This window comes from Salvia splendens, chromosome 20, assembly GCF_004379255.2.
Source record: "Salvia splendens isolate huo1 chromosome 20, SspV2, whole genome shotgun sequence".
NCBI lineage: Eukaryota > Viridiplantae > Streptophyta > Magnoliopsida > Lamiales > Lamiaceae > Salvia > Salvia splendens.
In genome coordinates this window covers 11,223,842-11,247,783 of record NC_056051.1, presented here as the reverse complement: position 1 = coordinate 11,247,783, position 23,942 = coordinate 11,223,842, and the positions used below count along the sequence as shown (strand labels likewise).

The 23,942-nt window shown below is 35.4% G+C and overlaps 2 protein-coding genes across 2 annotated transcripts; one reads left to right on the top strand and one right to left on the bottom strand.

The window, feature by feature from the left end:
• The first annotated feature begins 14,243 nt into the window (after window positions 1-14,243).
• On the top strand, window positions 14,244-16,235 carry LOC121780905 (GDSL esterase/lipase At5g62930-like). The gene is made up of 6 exons (XM_042178562.1): window positions 14,244-14,397; window positions 14,486-14,563; window positions 14,986-15,129; window positions 15,334-15,410; window positions 15,517-15,681; window positions 15,851-16,235. The coding sequence occupies exons 1-6, from the start codon at window positions 14,299-14,301 to the stop codon at window positions 16,014-16,016; spliced, it is 729 nt and encodes a 242-aa protein (XP_042034496.1). The 5' UTR covers window positions 14,244-14,298; the 3' UTR covers window positions 16,017-16,235.
• A 1,021-nt stretch (window positions 16,236-17,256) lies between these two features.
• On the bottom strand, window positions 17,257-19,356 carry LOC121781474. Its single transcript, XM_042179209.1, has one exon. It carries the CDS (start codon window positions 19,354-19,356, stop codon window positions 17,257-17,259), a length of 2,100 nt encoding a protein of 699 aa, XP_042035143.1.
• Window positions 19,357-23,942: the final 4,586 nt, after the last annotated feature.

Below are 23,942 nucleotides of genomic sequence, written 5' to 3'. Positions count from 1 at the left end.
GTCAAAAAACTAACGGTCATGCCTCTGTGCAATTAGCGTTGACCGTCATATGTTTGACGAAACCGTCAGAAAAAGGATTACTTCGTCGATATTTTCATTTGTTATGGACCTGTGTTTCAAAAAGTGAATGTTTGGACCAAATTCGTATTTTGATCCTATGTGTAGGACCAAAATTTACATTTACCCTTTAAACAAATGAAAGTTTAGAAAAAAAAAGAAAAAAGAAAATATCCAATGTTCATAGTTTATTACTCCCCCGTCCCGGCTAAAATGATACTCCTTAGCGGCTAAGGTCATCCGCAATGCTGTCTCTTATCCGTCTCTTAACCGTCTCATCTCTTAACTATTCATGGGCCCCACTGTACTTTTCACTCCATCTCTTAACTAAGATACAACACCTGCAACCCTCCATCTCTTATCCGTCTCTTAACCATCTCATCCCTTAACTATTCATTCAATTTCATTTTTATTTTTATTTCTAACAAATTCAATTAATAAAAACACACTTCATTAAATAAAATATAATAAAATTACAACTTCAAATTCTAAAAAAATTAAAAAAACACATAATTAAAATCCTAAAAAATATTAAAAATACATAATTTAATTTCTTCCGCGCACTCTACTGGTTGCCAAAGTTTGCCCAAATGTGCTCCATTAGATCATCTTGGAGTCGGGCGTGGGCGGTAGAATCACGTGTCCTTGCCCGAATAGACAACCGATCTTGCATAGATGGATGCACTCCACTGCGAGGCAGACTACTTGCGGTAGAGCTTCCGGGGGTTTCAAGGTCAAACCAATTTCCCACCTCAGGTCCTTCGTCGGCGACAATCATGTTGTGCAAGATTATGCACGTAAACATGATGTCGACCATATTCTCCATAAACCACGTACGAGCCGGGGCTTTGATAATGTTGAATCGCGCTTGGAGAACCCTGAACGCCCTCTCCACATCCTTGCGAGCAGCCTCTTGCTTCTGCACAAAAAGAGCCTGTTTTTCGTTCACCCGGCCTGTTGAACGTCTTCACGAAGGTTGGCCACTTCGGGTAGATGCCGTCGGCAAGATAGTACCCCATTTTATACCGCCGGTTGTTAGCGATGAAGTTGATGGCCGGCGCTTTACCATCCAAAACTTCGGCGAAGAGGTCAGATTGGTTGAGCAAGTTGACATCATTGTTCGATTTGGGGACCCCGAAGTACGCATGCCAAATCTATAGCCAGTAGTCGGCAACGGCCTCGAGTATAACGGTGGGGTGGGTGCCTTTGTGGCCGCTCGTGTATGACCCCCTCCACGCCACAGGGCAATTCTTCCATTGCCAATACATGCAATCGACACTGCCAAGCATCCCGGGGAATCCGTGCACTTCTTCGTGAAGGTGGAGCAGAAACTGACAATCTGCCGTACTTGGCTTCCGGAGAAATTCGTCGGTGAAGGCTGCCCGGATCGTCGTTGGGGCGGCTCGGCTTCCTCCGCCTCCCTACGTCGATCTTCTTCAAGCGATTCTTCCATTATTCGACGCATTTGCTCAAATGGATCCATGAATGGATTAAATTTGAGAGAAGAATAAAAGAGATGATTTCAGATGAAAATTGGAGAGGAAAGAGAGATGATTTGAGAAGAACATATGTGTGTTTGTGTGTGTGAAAGAGGAGTATTTATAGAAAAAAAAGAAAATAAATATATATTTTTTTAAAAATGACCGTTGACGGTTATATTATCGTTTTTTAATTTTTAATTTTTTTATTAAATTTGAATTTTAAAAAAATTATTTATTGCGTCAGCGTGACGAAGCCCACTCACGGGCCGGCGGGTGGGCGTCACGCGTGGCGCCAGTGCACGCCACGTCGCGCGGGCGCGTGGCGAGCTGGCGCGCCAGCCGTCTTGGCGAGACAGGGACGCTACAACGCGTCTCGCGTCCGTCTCGTCTCGGAGGGACGAGATAAGAGACACTCACGGGATGCGTTGCGAGTGCTCTAAGGATTTTAGGAGTTGTTGGTTAATGAATGTGTTTAATTGTAGAAAGAAAGAGTGAGTGTAAATATTAAATGGAATGAGAAAAAAAGTTGAATATTTAATTAGAGTGAGAAAAAAATAGTTGCGTGTATTAATGGAAGGGGAAAAATTATCAATAATAGAAATGTACAATCTTGATTATGAAAAAAAAAGTGTCATAGTATATTGTCTTGCCATGTTTTACGCAGATGATAAGTATTTAGGCAGTACTGCAGCAGCATACTAGTGGTTGTATCAGAAGTTGAGTACCACAACCTTCAACTCTATCTCAATTGGCATGCTAGCCAATGTAAGAATATTTATATTCTTATATGACCTATGTGTCTATCGGTTTAATTATAAGGATCAAGTTCATATTAAATGTTATAGATTCTAATATAATAGACGATACCTTGATGGATCGGTTTCGATTAAAGAATTAGAATCGGGTGTATTGATAACCCTCCGCTCTTACCTCTGGGTTCATTAATATATATATATATATGTACGAAAGATCTTATTATATGTATATATATAATAAAGTAATGATTGTACATATATATACTATATGTGTGACGTGAATTCAAATTATATGGTGCAAATAAAGTTGGTTAAGTGGCAGTTAATTAGGATTATGGAAGTGGTTAATTCCTTTAGTAACTTCCATAATTGAAAAGGTGTGTCTATTCATTTGTTTAGCAAATTAAAGAGACACGTCCTTTTGAGGAATGCCGTGGTGATGTCTATATATACACACACGATTTTCAATATTTCATGATATATGAAAAACACATGCATGATGGTAAAATACATGCACTAAAGTTTGTTTTGCATACATATAGAAAAGGAATACACGAATACGCAAAAATAGTTGTATTGCGTATTCACATATATATTTTCGGTCTTGATTCTTTATCCATCAAAAGAATCATTAAAGGCTTGAGGTCAAAGAGGGGATAACATCAATTAGAGATTTCAGTCGAAAGACAGAATAAACATCAAATGGTGGATTCAACCTCTACATCAAATGAAGAAAGCATGGATGGAGGTTGGTGATTTTATCTCCACTTTATAGTATAAATGTTATGGTTGAATTAATTCAAATCTAGAATTAGATTTCATTATCGAAATCATTAAAGCATAGAAATATGGCTTACAGTTGGTATCAGAGACAATCTAGATTTGGTTAATTCACCATTTATGTGATTTCAAAATCGAAATTTGAATGGCCTTGGATTTTTCGGTTTTGGTTAATATGCTTCCGCTTGTGTGTTGGGTAATTGTTTTATGAAATGTTAAAAACAATATAAGGATATTCTACCCATTAAAGATTTTAATATTTAAATAATATATAACTTGTTTATCACCAAAGTGGTCTTGTTATATTGCATTTATTTATTAAAAATGATAAATGATGATTAATTGATCATGATTATAGGGATGCTATAAATGACATAAGAGTTTGATTGATCAATTATTTTATTATCTATATGCTAGGAGATCACCCAAAGGTGGATCATTGTATATAGTTAATAAATACGAAGTGGATTAATCATTTATTCATGTGTCATTTAGTATGTACACCCAAAGGCAACATGCTTATTTGATATATGTTTAGTTTGATTAATTGTTAAAGTATATATTTAGCATCGCTGAAAGTACATGTGCTTAAGTATTACCCAAAGGTTACTTGAATGCATGTTATTTAAAGTTTTATTACTGTTTATGAATCTGTGTTAAAGATCTCAAGCACGTATAGATAAGCATGTATAAATGTTGCAGCTTTATAAAATATGTATGCATATGCTAACTCTGTCATTAAATTAATGGGCAAAATTATGGAGAATGGTCTGAATAGATCCGGCTAACGCTGGGTGTAAAGATATTGGACCATGTCATACTAACGGAAGAGTAATCCTCAACCATTATAGATATCACTCTGTAAATAAAAATCTCAATGTGAGACTTGAGAGTGATCAAACAGGTTGACCCTTATGAGAATGATGATGGCAGAAAATTTAAAGTCATCTTTGCCCATGACAGAAATGCAAGGGAATTCATTAAGAAAATTAAAGAGTATTTTCAATCGGGTTTGGCTGATAAGTCAATTGTAGGAAGCATAATGCATGAGCTGACTACAAAGAAGTTTGACTAGTCTCAGCAAATTACGATCATGTGACAAACATGTTTTGCTTGGCAGTAAAGTTAAAGACCTTGAGAATGGAGGTTCTTGAGCAAATCTCAGCCCAAATTTATCATGAACTCCCTACATGTTGAATTTAGAGCCAGTTCCAGGTGAATTATTACACCATTAAAGATAAATGGGACGTTTAAAGAATCAAGGCTATGTTAGTTTAAAAGGAAGGGAGATTAAAGAAGATAAATTATAAAATTACGAATCTCATAGTTCTTGGAGGTGTTGGCACCAGTAAAGAAAAACCTAGTAAGAAAGAAAGAAAAAAAAAAGAGGAAGGATTAACCTTTTCTGAAGGGTACGGAAAAGTAAATCCATAAGGAAAAGAAGTATTTCATTTGCAAGTAAATAGAACACTTCTTGAAAGTTTTTTTCCGAAAAGGAAGGCTTGTTCGATAAGAAAATTAAACATAACGGTTTTGTTTACTTTGATTTAAATCATATCGAAAAGCCTAGTGATACTTGGTGGTTAAGTTTTGGTGCTATATTTCATATGTCTCATATTAAACATCGATTCAGTTCAATCCAATTTATAAAAGGAGTTGAACAATATTTGTTCATGGAAAACATGACGAAAGCATTGAATAGAGGCATTGAGACTTACAGATTGATCTTAGACATCGAATGTCATTTAGATCTTAAAGATTATCTCTATGAGCCTGAATATGCTATAACTCTTGTTTTCGTAAGTAGATTGGATAACTTAAGTTTTAATAACAAGATTGGATATGGTGTATCTACATCGTACCGAAATGATTACTATGATGGTAATGGTACATTATTTGATTCACTTAATAGATACAATCTTGATGCAAAGTTTTCTGAATCCTTATTTAATATGCGTTAAATGTTTTTTCGTCAAGTAAAAGTTTGGCGTTCTTGTGGCTAAAGATTAGGTTCTATTTCCAAATAAAGGGATTATGAGGTTGGTACAGTATGAAAGTTTTCCTCAAAATTGGAATTTAGCATCCTAAGATATGTGTATAGATTGCATTAAAGGGAAGCAAACTAAACACATTATAAGGAAATCAGCCACATGAAGCACTCAGCTTATTATGTTAATACATACTATAAATGTGGTTTTTTATACTCCTTCTTGGGTTGGTAAGAAATACTTCTATCATCTTTATTGACGATTACTCACATTATAGAATAAATGTCTACTGCATGAAATATCCAAGTCAGTGAATATCCTAAAGGTATTCGTTGACAAGATGGATGGCAGTTAGATGGAAAAGTTAAAGTTGTGAGATCGGATAAAGTTGTAGAGTTTATGTATTTGTAAAGTTACTCGAAGTAGAGGCATTTGTGCATGATATACAATGCCTAATACTCTAAAACGGAAAGGTGGAATCGTACTTTAAGGAAAATGGTTAGATTTATGTTAAGTTGTTGTATTTTACCCTGTTTATTGTGGATTTATGCTTTAAAGACTACTTATATGCTTAATCATGTTCCTAGTAAGACACTTCCTAAAACTAATTTTGAACTGTGGATGGAAAGGGAACTTAGCTTAAGACATATTCGTATTTGAGGTTGTCGAGCATAAGTAATGTTATATATGATCCACATGAAAAGATTCTTGGTTCAAGGATTGTCAGCAAATTATTTATTGGCTATCCAGAAAATCGAAGGGGTACACATTTATTATTCTAACCATAGTACGAGAATGCGGGAAATGCTAGGTTCATTGAAAATGTTGAAAACTAGTGGGAGTGGTGAAACCAGAAAGGTGGATATTCAAAAGTCCATAACAAGTTTCATCCACAAGTTATTGCGCCTAAGGTTGTTGTTTTTATTGTATCACAGTCAATAGCCACAATAGAACAACATGATGATGTGTAAAACCCACTAACCAAAAATGAAGTAAATGAACTTGTCACGATTCAAGAAGAGAATAGTGATCCACAATAAATATTAAGGCGATTAGTAAGGAAAATATATCGTTTCAAATGATCATGGTTTACACTATTAAAAGTGAATGTGACATAAGGCGTGGTAAATATTCACTCATTCTAACAAGCCATGAAAAGTGACAATTCTTTAAGAATTAATTTGGCTAGGTAAGCTCATCATGATCTCGAGCTTAATCAAAATGGATGAGAAAATCACCTTTATGAATGGAGGAAATTATAGAGAAAATAGATACGAACCAACCTGAAGGATTCTTGATCACTTGAAAAGGAAAATTAGTGTGTAAGCTGAGTAAGTCAATATATGGACTAAAAATAAGCTTCCTGCAAATGGTATTTGAAAGTTTAATTATACCATTGCGTCATATGATTTGTAGAGACCATTATTGATCGATGTATCTATGTAAAAATCAGTGGGAGCAAGTTTATAAGTAAGTCTTTTATGTTGATAATATTTTGCTTGTTGCAAGTGACATGGGTATGTTACATGATCTTAACAAATAATATCTCTCTATAAGGATTGCTCCAATTAGAAGGGAGACAAGTTCGGTAAAATGAAATGTCTTAAAAGTGAATTGGAGCATAAGGATTTTGAAATGAAGATATGAGTGAGACATCTTATGTGATCGAAATAGAAATATTTTAAGTTAGATCGCAAGGATTGTTGAATTTGTCTCATAAATGATATATCAATAAAATTTGGAGAGATATAGAATGAAAAATTGCTCTATAAAGAAAACTCAAATTCAGAAAGGAGACAATGTCTTAAAATAGAATTGGAGCGTAAAGAAATGGAAAGAATTCCATATGCATCAGTGGTTGGGAGTTTGAACTATGTTCAAACATGTAGGCGACCGAATATTACATTATTGTTGGTATGTTGGGTCGATATCAAAGTAATCCCGAAAGGATCACTGGAAAGCTGCAATGAAAGTCCTCAGGTACTTGCAAGGCACCAAAGAGAACATGCTTATGAAAAGGGGGATCCGATGACATAAAAGTCATTGGATATTCAGATTCAGACTGTGCCGAATGCGTCAATGGTAGAAAATTGATGTTTGGCTATTTGTTCCTTTAAGTCGTGGGAGCAATATTATGGAAAAGTGGAAAATAGTTTGTCATTGCTATTTCCACTATGAAAGTTGAATTTTGACATGCTTTGAGGTCAAGGTTCGTGAAAAGTTATTGCGAAATTTAATCTTGGGACTTGGGATTGTTAACATTATAGCCAAGCTGCTGAGAATGTATGGGATAATTTCGCAAATATCTTCTTCACAAAGGAAGATAAGTACATGAAAGGTGATTAACATATAAAGTTGAAGTACTTGTCTGTAAAGGAAGAAGTACAGAAACATAAAGTGTCTGTTGAGCATATAAGGACAAATATAATTAGAGCGGATCCGTTAAATAAAGGATTATCACCCAAATGTTTATTGGCCATGAAAAACATATGGGTATTATAGAGAAAGCCTTGCTACGTGAATTATATTGTGATCATAAGGTGTAAGACACTTGGAATTCAATTAAAGTTGTGTTTCTGTTTATTAAATATGTTATCATTATAGTATGTATGAATTATGGTTTTGGATAACATATGATACATTGAGAATAAAGGATCATCTCAATGAAAGGACAATATAAAGTTAGAATTAGTTTGTGATACATGGAAGGGATCATGTCGCTTAATGATGTGTGACCGCCATGATTCGACTGATTCTAATTTTATCACGGTATTTAAAGTATATGTTGAACTTGATATAAAAGTGCGCATTATGGTTATTAAACTGTCAAGACGACACAAAGGTCAAGTGGGAGAATGTAAGAATATTTATATTCTTATATGACCTATGTGTCTATTGGTTTAATTATAAGGATCAAGTTCATATTAAATGTTATAGATTCTAATATAATAGACGATACCTTGATGGATCGGTTTCGATTAAAGAATTAGAATCGGGTGTATTGATAACCCTCCGCTCTTACCTCTGAAATAAGTATATTATGATATTATATATCATAATTATATATAAGTATATATGAATGGTTCATTAATATATATATATGTACGAAAGATCTTATTATATGTATATATATAATAAAGTAATGATTGTACATATATATACTATATGTGTGACGTGAATTCAAATTATATGGTGCAAATAAAGTTGGTTAAGTGGCAGTTAATTAGGATTATGGAAGTGGTTAATTCCTTTAGTAACTTCATAATTGAAAAGGTGTGTCTATTCATTTGTTTAGCAAATTAAAGAGACACGTCCTTTTGAGGAATGCCGTGGTGATGTCTATATATACACACACGATTTTCAATATTTCATGATATATGAAAAACACATGCATGATGGTAAAATACATGCACTAAAGTTTGTTTTGCATACATATAGAAAAGGAATACACGAATACGCAAAAATAGTTGTATTGCGTATTCACATATATATTTTCGGTCTTGATTCTTTATCCATCAAAAGAATCATTAAAGGCTTGAGGTCAAAGAGGGGATAACATCAATTAGAGATTTCAGTCGAAAGACAGAATAAACATCAAATGGTGGATTCAACCTCTACATCAAATGAAGAAAGCATGGATGGAGGTTGGTGATTTTATCTCCACTTTATAGTATAAATGTTATGGTTGAATTAATTCAAATCTAGAATTAGATTTCATTATCGAAATCATTAAAGCATAGAAATATGGCTTACAGCCAAGTGTCACAACCTGCAACTCCATCTCTTCAAACCTCCCAGCATATGGGACGTCGCCAATGACATTGTGGGTCGAATCAGAGCAGTCGGGGAGGGAGTTAAAAGGATGGAATAGATTATACTCCCTTCATCCGAGAATAGGAGTCTCATTTTGTCATTTTGGTACGTCCGCGAATTGGAGTCCCGGTTAATTATTTCTATATATGGTAAAAGGTATCACATTCCACAAATCCATTACACTCACATATCATATTCCACTAATTTTTTTTCACCCACTTTTCTTAACATTTCTTAAAACTCGTGCCGGAAAGAAATGAGACTCATATTCGCTGACCGATGGAGTAAATGATTTTAACACGCACACAATTAATAAAAAAATCGGAAAAGGTTATATATTATTGGAATGATATGTATTAAGATGACAACCTTTTTTAAAGTGACAACGTACCACCAATCTCACTTGCTTTCCCAACATAATTATTATACTAATATTGTCTCATTCTTATTATTTTCCACCTGTCCTATTACACTTTTAAAACTTTTTTCTCCCTTCTCATTTCACTTATCCTTGTGTTCTCTTTGTCACTCTTCTTAGTTATCAACAACAAAAAAAATAAAAAATACACTCATCTCGTCTCCTCCTTTTCCCATTTTCCCACATTCCGGTACTTCCCTGCCGCCGTCTGGCTCGCTAGCACCGAGCTCCTCTATGCTAGCAACCCCAGGTCCACCGCTAAGGGATTCTTCTAGACATCACCCATGAGTTTTCCCTCCTCTGTCGATCCAACCTCACCCTCTCCATCATGCTTAGGAACACCGCCAATGACTTTTTGCACTAACATCTTCAACGTCAACATCGCCTTCCTCTTTTACAGCTCCAAAAATCTCCAATCAATATTGAAACAACACGAAAGAATTTTCCAAATTAAAGATGAATGCAAGATTCATTGAAAAAGGGTCTACTAAGAAAACGTAGGAAAAAGAATGGAAAGATAAGAAAAAGGGAGAGTGCAGGGTATCTAAGAGGAAAGAGGGATATGATAACATGAAGTTTTAGTTTTATACTCCCTCCGTCCCACTTAAAATGACACGTTTTCTTTTTTAATTTGTCTCAACTAAGATGACACATTTCCTTTTTTAGAAACTTTCTCTCTCCAATTAATATACTCAACCACTTTTTCTCACCCTTATTAAAATATCTATCTCTCTTTCTCTCTCTATTTTAATACTCCCACCAACATTTTCTCTCTCCAATTAAACACATTAACTAGCAACTCCTAAAATCTCGTGCCGGCCAAAGAATGTGTCATCTTAGCCGAGACGGAGGGAGCATTTTTTATTAGAGTAAAGGTCAAATTTGTTCCTAAACATATGACTAAAATACGAAGTTGGTCCAAAACATTCACTTTTTGAAAATCGGCTCCATAAGAAAAAAAAATCGTTGTCGGTACAGTCCTTTTTTATGGTTCCGTCAATTTATGACGATCAACCATGAATTAGCGATTTTTTGACCGGATCGGGCTTAATATGGGATTGTTAGTCACCTAATTATTTTCAAAGTATTTTGCTTAATGAATACATTTTCTGATTTTAATTTGTACAAAAATATCAGCCTAACATAATTATGAATGGTAACATGTTCAGAACCAATTCATTATGAATGGTAACATGTTCAGAACCAATTCAAATGTTGATTATAAATATGAAGGACTGGTTTGACGTTAATTTTGTTGTATGTTTTCTGCTTCATCTTTGATGAAGTCCCATAATGCTATGATTCAAGATTCAAAATTCAAAATTCAATTCAAAACATACATATGCATTCCCATCTATTCAACAACATGTGTGCTTTTGTTGAGCACAAACCATAGAGTTCACTGCCAATGGCAACCGTTACAAACTTGCAACATGGATCATTAATTGGCTGATGAGATCTATCTACGATAGCTTATATTCGTAAAAACAATCACATGACCAACAAATTTAAAGATCAGATTGTTCGCTTGAATAGTAGAATGATGACTTAGAGCATTTCCAAAGAGGCGGTGAATAAAAGATTAAGAGAAATAACTACTCCTACTCTATTTATTTTCTCAACATAAAAATACATTTTCCAATTAGAAGAGTATTTAAGAATGTTTTATACCTTCTTAAACTTTAAAGATGTATTTTTACCTCTCTTTTACATAAAGAGTAAATAAGGAAATTATTTTTGTATATCTTTTTCATTTTATCTTTTTTTTTAGAATTTATTACTCCATTTGTTTCACTTTTGAAGTCCCAAATGAGCCTGATATGAATTTTATGAAAAGTAGAAAAGTTGGTGAACAAAGATAGTAGAATGTTAGACTCATTTTATATATTCCCTCCATCTGTGAAATATGTCTCATTTTGCTATTTTAGGATGTCTGCGATTTAAAGTCTCATTTATCTTTTTTCCATTCTAAGTAAATGAATCTCCTCATTCACCTAAATCATTACACTCACATTATATTATAAAACCAATATATAAAAAGTGAGAGTCCACGTTCCACTAACTCATTTTTTCATTTTTCTTCACAAAGTCAAATACTCCCTGCGTCTCACAAAAAGAGTCACATTTCACTTTTACCATAAATGGTAAGTAGATCTCACATTCTATTAAGCCATTTCACTTAAATTTTATTATAAAACTAATATAAAAAGTGTCTCATATTCCACTAACTTTTCTCACTCACTACTCTTTACATTTCTTAAAACTCGTGCCCAAACCAAATGTGACTCCTATTATGGGACGGAGTAAGTAATTTCTTAAAACTCGTGTCGAATCAAAATGAAACTATAAATGACAGACAACGTGAGTATTAATTTTATAATAAAATGTTAATAGAATAAGGTCAGTGGAATATGAGGCATATTAGAACATCCACAATAGCGGACTAGCCGATGCGCTAGCCACCGGCGTGCTGCTAGGGCGTTTGGCTAGTCCGCTATTGCGGTAGGCTAACCGAGTGGACAAAAAACCAACGTCCTAGAGCTATGGCGTGGACGACCACAGCTAGCCAATCGCTAGTCCACTATTGTGTGGATGAGCGATTGACTAGCCGATTTTTAATTCTTTTAAATTTTTTTCCAAAATACTCCCTCCGTCCGCCATTAGGAGTCTCATTCCTTGGCAGCACGGGTTTTAAAAAATGTTAAGAAAAGTGGGTGGAAATGAGTTAGTGGAATAGGAATCCCACTTGTATATATTAGTTTTAAATGAAATGTAAGTGGGATGAGTTCATGGAAGGTGAGACCCTATTACCATTTATAGTAAGAGTGAACTGGGATTCCTATTCGTGGACAGACTAAAATGGAAAAATGGGACTCCTATTCGGGGGGAGTATCCAATTCCCATTTCATTTTTTTTCTATACTCCCTCCGTCCCTCAAGAATATGCGCTCATTCCTTTTTAGTTCGTCCCACAAGATTATGCACTTTCTAATTTTGGAAAGTCTTTTCTCTCTAATGAGGTGAGACTCATTCTCCACTAACAATACTTTATTTACTTTTTCTCTCTACCTCTCTCTTACTTCACCAATTTTACATTAAAACCCGTGCAGACTCCAAAGTGCATATTTTTTGGGATAGAGGGAGTATTTTTTTCACCAATTCATTTCGTTGTTGTTGTTTTTGATGTTTTTTTTCTCGGGAGGACTAGGGCATTGGCTAGGCTATGACTAGCCTATTGTTTGGTTAGGGTGGTGACTAGGCTGTGGAAAGGGCATAATAATGTGGCAGGAAGAGTTTTTGGCTTGACTATTGATATTCCACTGTTATTGTGGATGCTCTATCACGTACGAAATATTCTAATTTGAACTTCTAATATAAGACAAAATAAAATGAAAAATTAAAATGGAACTGAAGCAGTACTTTTTTTTTTCTAAAAGCTACTCCCTCCGTCCGCGCGAATAGGAGTCTCATTTTGCCATTTTAGTCCTTCCTCCAAATAGGAGTCATGGTTCACTTTTACCATAAATGGTAATGAGGTCACCTTACACTAACCCATTTTACTCACATTTCATTTATAACTAATGTACACAAGTGGACCCTTATTCCAATAACTTTTTTCTAACTCACTTTTCTTAATATTTCTTAAAATCGGTGTCGCCAAGAAATGAGACTCCTGAAGGCGGACGAAGAGGGTACATTTTATAAGAAATATACTATTTCACAATTTACCCCTTAAAAATTGTAAGTTATGGCGATTGAAAAGACGCAAATTAATGCCATTAAGAGCATGCGCAGCGGTGGCGTACGTCGCCACCGCCGTCCGCGCCGCTGGCACGGACGCCATCCGCCGCCGCTGCGCTCGCGCCGCTGGCACGGCGCTGCTCGATGTATCGAGCACGTCCGTGTCAGCGGACGCACATGTGGCGGCACGAGATTGGGCAACGGCGTAGCCGTTGCATTCAAACTTTTTTTTAAATCGGTATTTAATTATAAATAATGCTAAAAAATAAAAAAAATATTTTCCAAATCCCAAAAATATGGCCGTTTTTTTCCCGTTTTTTCTGAATTTTTTTTTATTTTTTTTTCCCAAAATCATCTATAAATACACACATTCATCACTCATTTATCACATCAATTTATCTCTCATTCATAATTCTTATACAAACTATCAACATCAAATGGATTTCACTCATCTCATGGCGGAAGCGGAGCGCAAAGAACATGAATACTACGAACAACATCGTGCCGCTTACGAAGCATATGTCGCGGCAAATACCCCCGCTCATCCTCCTCAACGCACTAGATCAAATCGCCGCTACATCCATCGGTGAAGGCCCCGGCTCGGCTGTGGTACGTGAATAATATCGCCGACATCATGTTCACGTGTATTATATTACACAACATGATTATAGCCGACGAAGGGCCGAGGGCGGCTAGCTTCTACGACGAGGACGAAGCCGGAAGCTCAACAGCGAGGTCTCCCCCACGCCGAGGCGAGCATACGACGGTTGGCCAGAGGATCGAGACAAGACACACAATGCGCGATACTCGAATCCACAATCAACTACAAGAAAACCTAATCAACCACATGTGGGCGAAATTCGGCAACGAGTAGTGGTTTTTTTAATTTTAGGATTTTAATTATGTAATTTTTAATTTTTAGGATTTTAAATATATAATTTTTCATTTTTAGGATTTTAATTATATAATGTTTAATTTTATTTGTCATTTGTAATATTATTGTGGTTTTTAAATGAATTTTAATATTATGGAAATGTTATTGTTTAATTGAATTTTAAATTAATTGTGCTCGTCCTTGCGGAAGAGCACCGTTGTGGGTGTTGTGCTCTTGTCAGAGAGCAGGCATGAATAGTACCGTCCGGGCCCACAACCATGCCGCTGGCAAGAGCACGGTTGTGGATGCTCTAAGGCTTAAATAGGGTGAGGAAGAGAGTAGACCGAAGTTGTTTGCATAACTTAACGGCGGGGAAGAGAGGTGAAGTAAGAATGAGGCCACACGTAGTGTTGTTTGGAGACTCCATTACCCAGCAATCTTTCAGATCAGGGGGTTGGGGTGCTTCTGTCGCTGATACATACTCAAGAAAGGTTCGATCTTTCCACTTTTCCTCTATTGATATTGATGTGGGCGTGATATATATAAACTGTTGATGAATTGCCCCTTTGAAAACAACAGGTTGATGTAGTCCTTCGTGGCTATGGCGGCTATAACACTCGGTGGGCTCTCTTCTTGTTGAATCACCTCTTCCCTCTGGTAAATTTTCATTCTTGAAAACTCTTTTTTCTTTAATCGATATTGCCTTCATTTGATTGTTTGTTAAGTTATTCGATCTGTTTCTTGATCGCCTTTTAGCATCAGCTGAATGATTTTGTTTCATTTTGTCTTCTAGTTTTGTGATAAATCTGGGCTGTTGTTAGCTTATATACATAATTTATGGAATAATTGCAGATTAGATTCTAGCTATACTGCCTTTTTTGTCTTATTTGAATGTGGAACTGATATGAATCCTTTCTCCATCATTCGATATTTTTTCGGTGGAATTCAACAGATTAATCGAAAGATCCGTGTTCGAAATAGCTCAAACTTAGAAATATGATGTTTGCAAGTCGGAGCTGGCTCTCATATTGTCTTGCACTTTGTTGAATTGTTGATATATTTTCTCTAATCCCGCGTAGGTATCTGAAGGGCCTTCTCCTGCTGCGGTTACTATTTTTTTCGGGGCTAATGATGCTGCTCTCCTGGAGGGCACTGGCAAAAGGCAGCATGTACCTCTGGAAGAATACAAGGAAAACTTGAGAAAAATGGTTCAGCACATCAGGGTATTTTTCCTACCTTTTGTGCTTCGTATTGGCAACCTTCTGTATATATAGAATTTCATGTAATGATTCCTTTAGAAGTCAATCTTACTGAACTAAGACTCACATAGAGTACTGATTCTGCAACTCTTCAGTGATTCCACAAGTGTTAGACTAGTCCATTCATCTTCTGCTATAGCATTTAAATGGTTTTAGATTAAATTGCAGGATTGTTCCCCCAAAACGCTTGTTGTGCTTATAACTCCACCTCCTATTGATCTGGACGGACGTCGAGAATATGCCAGGTATAACTATTTTTTTTTGGCTTTTTAGTGCTTTTTTAATTCTCAAATTAGGTATATATATGTTTGATATTACAAGGGTTATCCTTTTACTTGTATGTGAAATTAGGTCCATGTACGGTGATAAGGCCTCGAAAGTGGCTGATAGGACAAATGAAGTAACTGGGACATATGCCGAGCAGTGTGTTGCTATAGCCAAAGAACTTGGTCTTCCTTCAATCAATCTGTGGTCCAAGATGCAAGAAACCAATGGTTGGCAAAGAACATTCTTGAGGTTAGTTATTGAATCAATTCCATTTAGAGCACGTTAATCAATTCTTTGAACATGCTATGGCTTCTTGACGTTTTGATCATAGACCGCAACAGATTTTAGTGTGAGTGAGAATATGAAGCTACTGTATGTCGTTGAACTCACATCTAGGTGATCTTATTTATGTACACAGTGACGGTCTCCACTTGACTCCGGAAGGAAATGCAGTGGTTTTTGGGGAACTGGTCAAGATTCTTGATGAAGCAGGCTTCTCAGACCTCCCATATGATTTCCCCCAACATTCAGAAATTGATGAAGAAAACCCTGCAAGATCCTTCACTCAAGTGTGCACCGCGTGATGATTTAATCTTGCTCATTGCAGCAAATTTGAATTTATTTTTATTATAACAAATGCGCAGAATTTTCTGTTTTGAGCCCAGTAAATTCCTTTTCGCTCTCTCTTAGTAAATTTGGGAGGCTAACAATGCTTGATGAGAACAGATGTTGTAAATGAAGTTTAAAGGAATTATTTACAAACAATGGTTAATCAACAAATACACCACTATTTTATTGTTGTATAATCACTTGATGCTGAAGCAGATGCCAAAGTATCATCAATATTCAACACCACACATATGTTGCTTTTCGTGGTTCCAAACTCTCCCTTGCTATATAGGGTTTTCTCGATGAGCTTCACAATGGACATGCTCTTGCTCACAAGAGGCAATAACTAGTTAGCCTCGTCGGTAAGAGCAAGTGAAATGCTCGTGAAAGTCACGATGGGCAGAATTTCAAGTGTATAAATATGAATGCATGCATATGGGCTTAGATGCCTAAGCTACTATATTCAGCAAAATTTCAAGTATAATTCTCTATGGATCCCAAAGATGTCATGAAATTACTCATAGCAGTTAACATCAAGACTCAACATATCAACTGAGTTATAGAAATCACTTCAAATTTTTCATTTTATCCAGTTATATAGTTAGTTTAAACTTTAAAGCCTTGCTCAATCCAAATCAGCCAATCAATCTAGGCCTAGTCCATCCACTTATCAAGTGGCATGAGCCCAAACATTTAACAAAAAGCCTAGTCTAGCCCAACTCAGCCCAGCTAACTTCAGACATGGGTTTAGGCCCAGTCGGCACTCAACCTAACCAAACCCCACCAAGCTTGGGCTGGCCTGGGTCGACCTATCTCACCCTACTTTGTAAGTATAAGTAGAACCTTAGATAAAGCTATTTTTGTCCTTTTAAAATTGTAACATTGAACTTTTTTATTAATTAGTAGTTTGAAAATGGTTGGCTTCATTATAGTTGGATACGAATGACTATTATTTTTTTTAAAAATATTTTATCAAAAATAACTATAGAACCGCAAGACTATACAAATGCACGACTATAAAAACGCACGACTATAAAACTGCACGACTATAAAATAATTTATAGTCGTGCAGTTTTATAGTCCTTTTTGATAATACATATTTTGCAACACAAAACCAAATGCACTAAGCAATAGACACTATTTAAAAGTCATATTTTGCAATTGAAATCCAAATATGACCGAGAACATAGATACTATGTAAACAATATGAAGTTACTATCCCACTATTGTTGCGTCAACTTTCTCCACATCCAATCTCGGAACCTCACGCTGTTGTAGAATTTCAAGAATCTCTTTACTCTCACCAAAAAGAACCAATGCTCGTCTCACACTCTCATGCCTTTCTCTGATGTCGTGTATATGACAATTGAGTGTTATGACCTGCACTAGATTGGTGAGGCACACTGCTATTATATCCGAGATGGTGATGGATATACCCTCAAGCAGCTCGTCATCACTTTGGTGCTCGCCATTTGTCATGCATAACAAGATCGTCCGAGCAATTCTGTACATTGAGTTAGCAGCTATAACTCTAACGGGCCAGTTTAGAGGGTTCTGCATCAGAACATCTCTTGTTTGAGCCATGAATTCAGTCACAATCTTTTCTGCAACAAAGGAGAGGTTTTTCAGCGTTTCCTCGTACGTTGCACCTCTTAAGCTCGTGCTGTCAAGATCTTTATAATCCCATTTTCTGTATACTTCAACTCCAACCCAAACCACATCTGCAGCTTTTCTGAAGCTTTCCAACTCCCCATTTCTATCTAGAGTTCCCTCAATGATTTTCACGACGGACAAGCCCTCTCTAACACTAGCCAATAACTGGTTAGCCTTATCATCTGCAATGTCGGTAAGTGCAACTGTAATGGTCATCAAAGTCACGACAGGTAGAGACCAGAAGTTTGGAGGTTCTTGGCTTGGAACTTGGTTGCTGTCAAATCGTCCCACCCCATTGAAATTTGAAGATGCTTTCAGAAGTCGGATCAGATTCTTGGGTTGATTTTCTTCGCCTTTCTTTATAAGCCTATCAGCCTCATTGCATATGTTCTTGACGATGTAGCTAGGCAATTGTGGCTCACCTTCAAGTAGAACAGCATATTGGCTAAAATCTAATTGTGCTCCATCCCTTGAACTCTGAGATTTCTTGCTGACAAACAAATAAACTCCTCTCCCATATATAGCAAAGAGGAATAGAAGTAGTTTGCCAGATAAAACAAAGAAAATCTGAAATCCAATGCAGATATTTAGAACAAATCTTCGTACATCACATAGTAGTTTCTTGCATAGGCGGTTTTGAACTCGAAGTGGAATTGATGTATCCATCCACTCTACAAGATTCAAAGTCCAGTACTTGTCAACCTTGAGCTCATCTCTGAAGCTCTTATGTTGTGTATCTGTGACCTTGATGGTCAAAGCAGTGAACCATCTGGATATAGGAGCTATACTAGCAAAGAACATTCCAGTAAATTGAAATTTTAAAATCCAGTGTATGGACCAGCTATAGCTTGAAGTGTTATGTGCACAATAATAGATGAGAGTTGAAGTGGATAATAGGGGGGATGCCAAAAGGTAAACTTGGATGGAGAGTAGGGTTATCAAAATACACAAGAGAGCTGAAGTAGAAGAAATGGCAGATCTTGCCAACACAAACTGTGGGTTGCTGGTTTCTGCCATCACCCAATACCCTTTCACCAATATTCCAACTTCATCAATACTTTCATCCAGTTGTCTACTTGAAACCAATATGTGCATCTCATTATACTTCAATTCTAGGTATCTTTTAGCAGTTGGAAGCATCAAGGACATAGAACATGACATTGCAAGGAAGAGGAGCATGATGACAAGAGATGCTATTTGTGGGAGCAACATATAGAACACACCGGAAGTGAATGGATGCATCTGAACAATATGAATGCATATATTAACCATGATAGTGATGACTAGGACGCCTAAAGCTGCTAAGTTTAGTACAATTTCATTATTCTCCATGGATCCCAAAGATATGATGAAGTTATTCATACAAGTAGACATGAAAAGAAGGCTGCTAATCCGAGCATATTGATCAATGGAACTAAGGTCAGTGCTTGTAAGATCCACAGGCAGCTTCATGGTGACAGCTAATATAGTCAAGGAGAAAGCGTTGAGAGAGAAACATTTGGAGGGGAGCCAATACCTTTTGCTCCTAAAGCCAATGAAAGCATCAGCTGCCATTGCAAGACTGCACAAGGTAGTAGCAGCTGCAATATACAATCCTATCCATGGCATAGTTTTGTTTTGCACCTCCTCGAATAACCGGGAGCAATCAGATGAAGAAGCCATGATCTCCGAAGCTAACTCTTTGTTTGATTTTGCTGAATAATGACTTATTGAGTCTTCTATTCCAAGTCTTAATAGCGTCCCCAATTCAGACAAACAAAAAAAAATCAACTAGAAGAAAAGAAAAAAACATATTGCGATTTTAATCAATTTTGGCGTTGAATACATCCTTGGTAGCAGTAACTAACACAGAAATTAGTATTGATCATATAAATGTTACAGTTATTTTTTATTACCATAAGGATTTCATGTGGGAATTTTGTGCAGTTACATTAATGTATATTATGTTTCAATCCATAGCGATGCCATTTGTGCGATAGTATTAGTCCATTATCAGATGTAGTATAGCATCATCGTATATGGTTATAACAAATTAGAGGGTCCAATTACACGGTAGAGTGCTTCATGTTCGAGATAAAAAATAAAAAAAAATGGTAGAGTCGTTCATAGTATGGCTTTAAATCTACCTCGTATCACACTCGTGCAATGCATTGATCGATTTAATTGCATTACAATAAATTCATAGTTTGAATGAATTACTTAAAATCAGATACAATTACATTATTTACAGGTTAAAAATCACAAATCATTGTCGTCTACAGCAGCCTAGAAATTTCTTCCCTTCTTGTTCCTTTCGAATAGTGATTGATCGACTCTTTTAGTCCAAGTCTCAAACTCCAAATTTCTTTAGAGTCACAGCTTACGACGATGGAGTATTTATTTGATTGAAATTAAATTTAAACATAAAAAATTAATCATGTCTATTATTTATTATTTAGTTATTTATGATTTATTCTTAACAAGACTATATATAAACTACGAATTATAGAATAAAATCACTTCAAAACTAATTAAGAGGGTCCCAATTTAAAAATTACGTCTAAAAATAAATGATTAACTATTAAGTAAAATCTAATTCAGAATCAAGGCATAATTAATTTGGTTGTGAATGGGATAATATAAGATAAGAGTAACTAACGGGTAATTATAAAGGCCGTGCCAAAGTGGACTCTTTTAAGGGTTTAGTTCCCTTAATACATTAAGTTATAGTATTTCTTTTAATGCACATTCTTTTATTTTGCCTTTCCATTCTTAATGTTCTTTAAGCATTCAAAATAATATAATAAAAATTCAAAATATATTATTGCTATGGATATACTACACTTTCTTTTAGTTTGCTTTTTATTCTAAATGTTCTTCAAAAAATTCAAAATAGTATAATAAGAAAAATGAACAAATTATTGATAATATTACATTATTTATGTAATAATGATTTTTTTATTCATATATTCAATCTAAAATTATTTATTTATTCATTATGATAGAGATATGTTAATTATAATTTGATTTATTATTTTGGAACTAAATAGTTACAAACTTAGGTTTTAATTTGTGATTTATGAATTTGAGAATGACGAATTATTCAATTTCTGTTTATTATAGTTGTTATTTGATGTGTAGTAAACATTATAAATATATTATATATAAAATTAGAATATAATTTTTTATTTTTTATATAAATTTTCACTATCGGCCCATTTATATATCTGGATCCGTCACTAGTTGTACAAATATGATTCATAATTTTAATAAGGGCAAATTGCTTCTAAAGTCATGAACTTTGATGATAGTTTGGTTTTTTCCGTTAACTTTAAATGTTGCATGAAAAGTCAAGAACTTTATCGAACTGTGCAAATTTCCCATCATACCTGACTCGATAGATTTTTTACACAAACTTATCATATGTGGCGCGCCGGAGGCGTGACTTGGCAACTTCACTAATTCTGATTGTTTCTTTTCTGTCTTTGCAATCTCTGACCTCGAACTTATCACAAACATACAAGTAGCACAAATGAAAACATACCAATCGAATTCCACAAGTCGAATTTAGTTTACAAATCGACATAAACAAACAAATTGAATTCCACAAATCGAATTGAGCATAAAAGTAGCATTAATTCCACAATTTGAATTGAACCCTAAAATTTTTATTTGCCAAGTAACGCCTCCGGCACGCCACGTATGATAATAAAATTGTGTGGGAAATCTATCGGGTCGGGTCAGATGGAAAATTTGCACAGTCTGGTAAAGTTCATGTCTTTTCATGCAAGATTTAAAGTTCACGGGAAAAACCAAACTACTTGAAAGTTCATGACTTTACGGGCAATTTTCCCTTTTAATTTTTTTGATTAATCAAAATGCTCGAGCCAAGATAAGCGAGCTATGGGGTACAAAACAGAAACAAAATAACACCAAGTAGCAGGAAAATGAGCAATAAACTTCTCCCCAAAACAAAGCTAGAAAAGAAAACTACGACATGCAAAAGGTACCAAAAAAACACTGTCAAGAAGGCCACGAAAAGCTTACCACCTAGTCTCACGTCGACAAGAACCTGCCCACTGATAGAAATCCATGGGTTCCATCCTAAAACCAATTGGTGATAGGAGGAGCGGCCCATTAGAATTATATAGTGGTTTCAAGTCTATGTGAATACCGATGTAGGATAGTTGTAATATATTATTTTAGTTTCAATTGTCTACACCCTCCCTCAAACCCTCAAGGTGAACCTTAGAGGGATTGGACTTTTTTTCTGATCGATTGGACTACTTGTCCAATTTTTTCTGATTGGTTGGACCACTGGCCCAAATTTTAAGCCCAGATATACTGCTAGGTCAGTCATTTTTTTGGTTTCAGTCCAGATATACTGCTGGATCAGTTAAATTTGACCCACAATCGGCGACCCGCTTTGTTACCATGATAGAAATCCATGGGTTCCATCCTAAAACCAATTGGTGATAGGAGTGACCCATTAGAATTATATAGTGGTTTCAAGTCTATATGAATACCGATGTGGGACAGTTGTAATATATTATTTTAGTTTCAATTGCCAACACCCACTTCCTGACTTCCTCCAAATTATCAAGCATTTGTCCGGGCGAGAAGGGAAAATCGTGACACCAACCCCGAGTCCACATGCCGAGGCGCCAAAACAACATTTTTTTCTTCTCAAAATCCCATTTCGGGTTTAGGCCTTGGAAAAACAACTTTATTCTTGAGATCCCAAACTGTCCATGTAATAATATAGAACAATGACAACCAAGCTTTCATATCAAACTTTGTGAACGGTGTACCACGACATGAGAGTAGATTTGCCATTGCATGGTTTGGGATGTAGTATGAGATACCCCATTGAGAGCAACAAAAATACCACAAGCTGGAGGAAAACTTGCAGCTGAAAAAGAGATGCTCAATGGTCTCTCGTTCCTCCTTGCAAAGCGCACACTTACCATAATGTATTAGTAATAAATATGATTAAATTAATTTATAATTATTATGCAAATACATATATGTGATCACACGCAAACTTTTATTCATTACACTTGAGAGATGTATTTGTTGATATTTTACTTCATTTGTCTTATTTTGAAGATGGTAATGCTATATATATAGCAATTCCGCGTGCTTAACGAAACGAAAATAATAAAAGAAGAATAGTCATTTAGTCCTCTCAACCTCGCCTCTTTCTCCACATTTCCATCCACATGAATTGAGCTGGTTCTGATCGACATCGGCTTAATTTCTTCTAAGATGATCGGTGGATATGGATCGAGTGCTACGATGCGCTTTGGATTTGTTGTTGTGATATTCGATTGTTTGCGCGAAGAGAGAGATCTGCGATCTTCTCCTTGGCCATGGATGATAATAAGGTAATGACTCACATATGTTTTAGATCTTAAGTAATAGGACGGACCATTATTAATGCTATTATATTCATAATCTTGTTTTGATAAAGCTGTTGTTTTATTCAAATTCTAAAATAAAATTCTTAAACAACTTATGAGTTTGTTGGTATGTTAGGGTTTATAAGCTGTAAAATAAAATATTATAAGTTTGTCAATTCTAAATTATATCTATAAAATTCCACTGAAAATAAATGGGGACTCTCTAAAATTTAATGAATTAGCTTTTAGTTCATTCAATTATATTTCTCCATAAGTTTTCCATTATCTAAAATGAAGTAATAAGCAAATAAAGGAAGGTAAATCATTTTCTCTAATACATTCCATAGGATATCATCACTTTTTTCAAAAAAATTGTCCCAATTAGCTCAGAGTTATTAAAATGTAGTTTCACTCTAATACATTCCCCTTGTTTGAGTCAAATGTACTTAGCACGTAAGAAAACCTCCAATTTCCCACAATCAATCACATATGAGGATTGTTAATCAATCGTTTCGGTTCGGTTATTAATTGAACTGATTTATCGAGTAACCAATCAAATAAAGGTTCCAAAATAGAAATTGTTACTACGGTTAATAAAAAACCGAATTAAAGTCATAATTGATTTATGATCATTCTATAGTTGCCTCACTACTTCAGCCTGAATCATTTCCATAATCATTTTTTCTATTGCATCTTCATTTTTGTTGTAGTTGCATACTTATAAAGCGGGGGTGAAGCTACATGTTAGAAAAGGAAGAGCAGCCATTGGTACGTACCATGCAATTTTTTTATTCTTGTAGTTTATATTTCATTTTCGCTCAGTGATTTAGTTTTTGTGAGACCCCCGTTTTCAGGTTTAATGTTTCC